Raw genomic sequence first — 8308 nt, 5'->3', positions numbered from 1 at the left:
CTCTGTGGCTGGAATGCAAGGAATCTCAAAGACCCCCCTCCTCTGCCTGTCCCGTCCACACGCAAACAAATGGAGCAGGCGCCTGGCCGGGGCACATGAAGGCCCACCGGTGCTCCCACTGAAGGGTAGGGAGGCAGAATGTAAGGAATGCCAGAGGCGAGAGAATAAATCCATTCAGCACTTACTTCTGTCGTACGGTAGCTCTTTCTTCTCTTGTGTTTAGAGTTTTTAGAGATTTTAGAGAGAGAGACAAAAATAAAAAAGCCAGAATAGGAAAAAAGAAAGAATTTATTTGTGTTACAGTTTTAAAAAACACAAATATGCATAGTGTCCTGTTGTTTGAAATAGTTGTGGCAAACGGAAATATGTGACAAACACAATAGTGCTTTGTTAAACACACTTAAAGTCACAAAACGCTATAATGCTTATAGGATCTGAGATTCAAGACTGTGTGTAAAAAAAAAAAATAATAATAATAATAATTAAAAAAAAAAAGAGGAAAGTACTTCAAAGTTGTGACGTTTAAAGCGTGGGAGTCAACATAAGCACACCAGTCTATTATGTAGCATTTTTACAGTAATTTAAAATCAAAGGCACGACGGCTGCGTTTTAGCTGTAACTCAAAAGCACATGCATCTTAGACATGCAGCGGGCATGGCAAACTAAACAAAGAGGAAGAACCAACACTCCATAGAAGCTAAAATAGTTATATGTTTTGACAATAAAAACATAAGCAGCTTTGTCTATTGTAGCTGATTTTCATCTCAATGATATATCCAGACACCATTTTGATTGCTCTCCGAGTCTCTTTCTCTTGCTCTCTCTTTCTCTTTCTCTTCTCACATGGCTATATTCTAATAATTCCCTTTCTCCTTTTCGGGGGGCCCTCAGCACAGCTCAAGGCCTGCTCTTCGCTGCGGGTTTATCCATTATGTTGAGCACATCGTCCAGGATGGATGGGCCCAGATCGAGTTCGAGGGAGAGGAACGACCCCGTGATCTGGGCGAGGGAGTCCTGCGACGTGCTCTTCTCTTTGGAAAACTCGAACTCGTAATCACAGATGCGGCCCTCTTCCACCCCGCTGTCCCTGTCCACCCACTCCCCGCTGCACTTGGAGAACTCCTGCTTAAAGCTCTGGGTAATGTCATTGTTAAAGTGTCCGTAACCGTTGCAGTTGCCGTTGCCGTTGAGACTCCCGCTGCCGTTGCAGATCTTGCTCTGGAAGTCCCCTTTACCGCCGAAGCTGTCGAAGCTGTCGCCGCTCGTGTCGCTGTTCAGGCTCCCGTTAGCCTTGAAGAGGCCGTTGCTATGACCGTTGATGTAATAGGATGATGGCTTGTCAAATCTGCTTTCACTCTTGTTTATTTTATTAGCTTTGGCAACCGCCTTCGAGGTGGGCTTATCTGTGTTTTCCAGCAGATCCAAGAGGACATCGGGCTTTGACTGGATACTCGTGGAGGGAGACGAGGGCTCGCTGATGAAGACGTCCATGGAGCGCAACAGAGCATCCATCTGCAGGATCTCTACCTCCTCAGCCCTGTCGGGTTTCATGGCGGATAAGGGCCCCATGATGTCCTCCAAAGGCTCTGGTGGCATGGAGAAGACTGTGGAGGCGATGAGTGGAAGGGTGAGGGCCTGGCAGCCGCCAATAGTCGGAAGGGAGATTGCGTTCTTGAGTACGGGAGAAGGAGTCTCTGAAAAGGACGCATCACCTGTGCTGTTCGCCCGCAGAAACTCACTTTGGACGCCGTACTGAGGATGGACGTCTCCCTTTCCCGGCAGCAGCTCATAATTCCCCTGGAGGAAGGACATGTCTCCAAAGGCGTCTCTCTCCCCGCCCCTGCCGATGTGGATAGTGTGGCGAAAGTCCCCCAGCGGTGGACTGATCATGTCCGGGGACAAAATATCCCTCAGGCGGCATTTTTTACCCTTCTTACTGTTGGTGGGTTTCAGGTATATGGGCGCTTTCGCTGGCATGGCTGCTTCCTTCTGCAGAGGAGATCTCTCAGATGTTCAGGACAGAAGAGTCGGAAATGCTCAATAAGATCGGGATGTCGCAGTTGCCAGGGGAGAAGCTCGAGTTACATTCTCAGATACACAACGCCCGTACCGGAGTCCAAAAATAATTGCGGCATCGATCAGGAAACGGCTTTCCAAGCAGGGCTGGCGATGTCGAGCGCTGTAAAGGTCAAGCGAGCACCTTCCTGTAATCAGAGACAAATGCAGAATATATCAGCATTTTTTTTTAGAACATGAACTCAGCAGATCACAGATTTTGTAACGAGAACTGCTACTGATACAGAACTCCAGTCGTTCCATCCTGAAAAAGAAATCTGGCATCATACACAAGTTTAGGAAACAAACTCCTGCAAGAAAAAGAAAAAAAACATCCTCATCATCATCATCCTGCCTCTGGCGAGCTTAGAGGCGAGAGCAGCAGAGGATGAGGCCTGGGTCTAAAGCTGCTCTATTCACATTTCCACACATGCACCTCCTTTGGCCTCCGCAACTCGGTGGATGTGCTAATGTGGAACAGCTGGACTGCAGATTGGGAGCGGAGAAGCGAAGGGGGACTTTAGGCGGATCAGAGCGGGGCAGCGTGTTTTAGGAACGAGCTACTGCTCAGACACGCACGGAGATAGAAGGAGATGGGCCAGAGGGGAGAAAGAGGGGAGGAAAGGGGTTTAAGGGGTTTAGGGAGGGGGGGGGGGGGGGGGGTTGTGTGAGAGAGATAGAGTGAGGGATTACCGAGCAAGAAGATCTTAAGAAAGGAGGTGGTGCAGATTGGGAATTGATTTGGATTTGATGGATAGAGGTTGAGCTCCAACTTTAATAAACAGTGAAATACCAGCTAGGTTGCACAATACATCAGGATGGGTAAACATTATAAAGGGGTTTGGGGTCTGATAAAAAGGTGCCTGATTGCACGCTGCCTTCTAAGAGCTTTTCCATTACTAACCCAAGCCAGAACGTCTCAGCACTTGCAGCTTGGTGCAGGATGAACTCGGTAAAAAACAGCAGAGAGGATCGGTTTGACCGTTTGAAATGACACTGCAACCGAGGACAAAGGGAAAATCCCTCCGTGGAGCAAGGGAGTAGATAGTGTGTGTCTGTGTGTCTGTGTGTGTGTGTGTGCAGGGTGGGAGAGAGCACCAGTGAAAAGAGAGCTTGCCCTTTTATAGACATATTTACTTATGAGAGGTCTGTCAGCAGTGACCGTCTGACAGAGTGCACCGTTGCACAAAAGTGCCTGGGCGGTCAAGTCCACCCGGAGAAGAAAAAAAAAGAAAAAAAAAAAGGTTTCACTGAGAAAACATCCACATTCCTGCTACAGCAGACCCATACAGACACACCGCATCAGCCTTATCAGAGGCACTTTAAGTAGGCTATGTTTATTCAGCAGTCACATTAGTGCGGAGCCAGAGACAGACACTTGCTGCGTGCTTGAATCCAAAACGGTCGACTGGAAAGCATCCATTTCCAGTGAGGTTTCTCGTGTCTCTAACCTGCTGGATGACTCGCTGTAGCATCAACATCTGCCTCATGAAAACCCCTCAAAGAATGTGGAGCGCAAGCTGGAATCTTCTAACTTTATCGGATGCCTGTACAATTAAACCTGCAAGCGCTATGTGGGGGGGGGGGGATTGGGGCTATATATAGCTATGACAAACACGGAAGGATGCAGAACATGTGTGAGAGTGCGCTGAATGGCAGAGCCGCTCTCCAAAAGCCCTCGTCTATTCGAGTGCTGGTGCGAGTGTGAGTGTTTGCGCGAGGTGCCTGAGATAGCGGCTCTGAATGCACGCCATGTGTGCGAAGGAGAGCGCGTTTGTTTGCTAATAGCGAGGGAGAGAAAGAAAAGGGGGAGGGCAGAGAGGAGTGCTGCAGTGTTTGATGCAGGGAGGGCGGCGGTGGAGGGGACACGGCAAAAATCTGTCACTTGTTAAGCCCGAGCTCCTATTGTGTTTTCTTACATTTCTTCCCATACCTCGTGTTTTTTTTAATCTTTTCTTTTCTAAGCATCTCTCCCTTTCCCCGGCACTCCCCGGTCCTGCCTGACCTTGACAGCTGATGCTCACTGCAGTGGGAATTTGTTCTTGGATGGGAAGTGAAACAAATGCACCAGCAAGCCAAGAGCTGCTTCCTGTGGGCTCGGACCTTGCAGCGTATCTGTATTAACTTCGCCGGCTGGAACGCTTCCTCTCAAACATATTATCGATCGCCGGTCATCAGCTCTGATGAAATTATAACGACCGTCTGCTCCGCGCTGACCCGCTACTCTCCAGTGGCGTGAAAAAAAAACACGCAGCCCATGCATTACAATGGATGATAATGCTGCTTGGAATCAATAGTATGGACATGAAACTTTCTGGCAGCGCAGCAGGAGCAGCCCGGCTCTTGAGATGTCTCCCACGAGGAGACATCTGCTGTGCATCCCGCCCAAGGTCAACATTTGTGGCTCACGAGAAGTCAGCTGGTACGGTGAAAGCCTGAAGATCTGACCTTGGTGTCAGCCGTCCTGCTGGTGGCTCAGTTTGGCTTATATGGCAAACATGAATGGAATTCCAGAGGCTGCAAGTAAAGTATGGGGGGAAAACATCGTCATGTCGGCCTTAGAAGTCTTAGCTGCCTTGTGCATGCACCGCATACCCTATATGAGGTTTATTTTAATGAAATATTGAGTAAATTCGTATTGATTTGAGTGTTCCCTGGCAATCTCTAGAGTCACAGCAATGTTAGTTAAGCTTTTGCTGGCCCAGGAGTTAATTATTCAATTATCAGAGCCCAGGAAATCCCTGGATAGACCCTTATAGCCTGCTGACCCAGTGAATCCATTCCTGTCTTTGCAGGCTGTTATTGAACAGGTGCTTCCTTGTGCATCTCAAAACCAAAGCCGCCCTCCTTTTGGAACGGTTCCAAAAAGAGGCGGCACGCGTGGAGCACTCGAAGCCCGCCGGCGCCGCCACTGCAGAATGTAGCCCTGGGTTTCATTTACACCTCTGGGGAAGTGTCAGATCTGATGGCACCATCCTTTTTTTTTTTTTTTTTTTCTAAACCGCTTGCCTGAGCATCCATCCAGTCATGATGGGAGCCACGGGACACAAAACCACTGTGTCATTGGGTCAGCAACAGCTATCTGTCTGGGCCTGAAGATATCTGGAGCCACTCCAGCCACTTTAAAAGTGGAGCGTCGCCTCATCAGCTCATGCCTGGTGAGTTGGAGCAAACGAGGGGGCAGCAGCGGGAGGAGCGAGGTGATGAAAGTTTGGGGGCAGATAATAACGGGCTCGGTATCTGGTAATTAAACTAATGGCTCGTGATTTGTCTCGGTATTTCTGGACGCCTAAATGTCACGTGCGCTATAACTGGGTCAGTGTACTCAAAGAGGCAGCGTAGCCTAAACAAATGCTGCAGTTAGATGACGCTAGGAGCCCCACTGCTCTAAAGCCACGGGGAGCAGCTGTTTAAAATATGACCTGCATATGACTTCCCCTTCCTTTAAAATAGAAAGCGTGCATCCCCCGAAATATTCCTCCCGTGATGGGATTACTGACATTCCACATCAGTGCTGTTGAAAAATAGCTCTGCACTCTGCGCTAGTAGTTGCGGTCACTGTAACATCATCAGGATGCGGGAGTCCAATTCCTCCCACTGTCTCTACAAAGAAACTTTATGGAAGCCTCCAAATACTCCCCTGACACCTAACCGTGGCCTTGACTGCTGTCACGCCTTCAAATAGCAGAAAGACCCCCACTTTGGGGCTGTTATAAAAAGCAAATACCACCGTGGGTAATGGCAGCCTTACAGAATAGACTGAGCTGTTTGCTACTTTAAAAAAAAAAAAAAAAAACAGGCAAAGGCCTTACTTTCGAGGGGCCTGTTGGCGGTGCTGGGACCAGGGCGAATAGCAGGGTGGAGTATTTGTTCTGTCTCTCTTTCTCGCTCCCCTTGTGCCACCCGCAAGCATGGCCAGCACTTGCCAGAGTTATCCTTGGCAGTGATGAGCAGGAAACCGAATCAAAGCGCATGAAACATGAGAGAATGTCAGTGCGTGCTGGAACCACGAAAAACCATAAAAGAAGAAGAAAAAAAAGAAAAAAGCTCCTAAAAATCTGCTTCCCTCCAGAGATAAAGGCTAAGCCAGCTCTGCATTTCAGAAGAACGTGCCTCGAGGGCTGCAGCCGGACTAAAAATGTCTGCCTTTTTGACAGTGGTGAGGAGATCACGTTGCTCTCGACAGTTCAGCTCTTGTGTTACATGCATGGGATCCAGACAAGCACTCCCGCACAAGTTTAACTTACCACGCACGCTTTCACTGTTACTAAACACAGGCGTTCACTCTGACGAAAGTCCCCGCACTCTCTCTCTCTCGTGACTGCGGGGAAATTCTCCAGCATCATTATGCTATCGGTTAATTCACAACGCAGAGGCTAAAATAAAACATGTCCCTGCTCTCACTCACCTCAGACGTTCAGATGATGAGCCGGATCTTGATCCTTCCCAGGTATCGGCGTGTTCTCTCCTGAATGCTGCAGCCTCCAGGTTGATGTGTGTGTCTGAATGTGTGTGTGTGTGTGTGAGAGAGATCAGAGGCTGCTGTGTTGCTCCTGTGGCTTGTTGACACTGCCCTGCCTCCTTGTCTCTGCCTCGGGCTGCACTTCTGTCGACTGGGACGTCTGCCGGACAGCTGTTTTGGAATTGCTCTCCGGCTCCTATTCCCCTCTGAAGCAAGTCTCCTCCTACACCTCCCCTCTCAACCCCCCCCTTCCTTCTTCCTCTCTCTCTTTCTCTCTCTGTCTCTCTCTCCTTGCCTCTTTTGCTCTCTCTTTTCTCTCTCTCTCTGTCTCTAGCAGCACCTGTGCATGTCTGTTCCCCCTCTTACCCAGAGCTGTGATTTTTTTAAAGCAGCTCTGCGGTGTTTGAGGATCATCCTCGCTTCCTGTGCCTTGGCTGTGCTGCGGTGTTGGGTGATCACAGGCTCCGGTCTCGCAGCACCCCAAAAATTAGCACTGCGCGGGGGAAAGGCAGATTCCTCGCGGGATGTCTGGCTGTCTCACTTCTCCAAAATAGTCCTCCGTGACATGTACACTTGGTGCGTCTTTCCCTCCTCCCTGCTTCTTCTTCTTCTGCCTCACCCCGTCTGACTATCCACATCTGATAAGACCTATTCTGTAAATGCAGCCGGCAGCCAGCAGACTCTAGACCGGACTCACTCTGGCTGCCTCCGTCCTTATCTGTCACATCACGCATGCACACCCATACCCTCCCATTACTTTCCCAAACTCTACCCCTGCAAACAGTCTCTCAGTGTTGCAACAGCCACGCACGACATGAATTGGACAGAGGAGATGTTTTTGCAGAGGCGACACCGTGTGAATGGGCTAATCGCTGCAGAATACTGCAGCACTGCAGCATGTGCAGGGGACATTTACAGTCAGGCACTGAGATAGATGCAAAACAGACGTCCTGTGTTTCTCTAGAATGATTATAAATGCATAGACATGAGGCGGGGAAAGGTCCTAACTTGATGCCCTTAATGTCAAGGACATAGCACACGTGCTTCCGTCTTATTTTTTGGTTCTATTCTTGCACAGGGGGGAAAAAACCCCATCACCTTGGTAACCGGTGCAGCTCAGAGGTGATGTCGCAGTAGTTCGCGCTAAATTCAGCAAAAAGAAAGGTGTGTGTCTCAGCTCGTACAGTGTGTCTCGAGCACCGGGATAAAGTTATATGCCGGGGGAGGGGGGGAGGGGCTAGATCAATGTGTGTCTGCTGTAAAAAGGTGAATGCATGTCCTCAAGAGCTGTATACACACGAAGCAGCACATCCGTCTGCAAACAGCACACTGCAACACATCCTGGTAAATCTGGCCTGTGTAGCTCATTCTCTTTAATCTGTTTTCTTCCTACTGCCACATTTCGAGACGAGGGACGTACCACAGTAATGACTAGCCTTTCATAACGCTCTGCAGAGTCTCACACCGAATTCAGCGCGGGGTTGTGTCTGTTTGTGAGCAGCTTACAGTCGCAACGACACCCTCTATTTAACTCACACAGGCGTTATTTAGCACCAGTTAAACAGCGGTTTGTGAATGGAGCCCTTTTAGCGCGGTGTCGTCGCTTAGCCCCCGGGGGTGATGTCATCGCGGCATCCATGTGGCCGGCACATGATGTGTAAGTAGAACACACAACCCCGTCTTCTCATTTACGAAGACCATTAAACCTTGGAAACTCCAGATTACTGCTACAGCTCAAATGGGAAATAAGTAATTCCTCCTGAAGGATAAATCACTCAGCGGTAGATAGAT

The 8308-nt window shown here is 49.2% G+C and overlaps 1 protein-coding gene across 1 annotated transcript; it reads right to left on the bottom strand.

Annotated features, from left to right (window-relative positions):
• Nucleotides 1–301: 301 nt before the first annotated feature.
• cdc42ep3 (CDC42 effector protein (Rho GTPase binding) 3) lies at nt 302–7145 on the bottom strand. The gene is made up of 2 exons (XM_084561487.1): nt 6464–7145; nt 302–2204 (listed from the first exon to the last, which is right to left on the bottom strand). The coding sequence occupies exon 2, from the start codon at nt 1975–1977 to the stop codon at nt 898–900; it is 1080 nt and encodes a 359-aa protein (XP_084417613.1). The 5' UTR covers nt 1978–2204; nt 6464–7145; the 3' UTR covers nt 302–897.
• Nucleotides 7146–8308: the final 1163 nt, after the last annotated feature.

This window comes from Chelon labrosus, assembly GCF_963514085.1.
Source record: "Chelon labrosus genome assembly, chromosome: 15".
NCBI classification, from domain to species: Eukaryota; Metazoa; Chordata; class Actinopteri; order Mugiliformes; family Mugilidae; genus Chelon; species Chelon labrosus.
Note: the sequence above shows the minus strand (reverse complement) of the source record. Positions and strands in the feature narration are given on the sequence as shown.

Excerpts from the sequence above, each read along its gene's own strand:
- cdc42ep3 (XM_084561487.1), bottom strand. The coding sequence starts at position 1,977 with ATGCCAGCGAAAGCGCCCATATACCTGAAACCCACCAACAGTAAGAAG.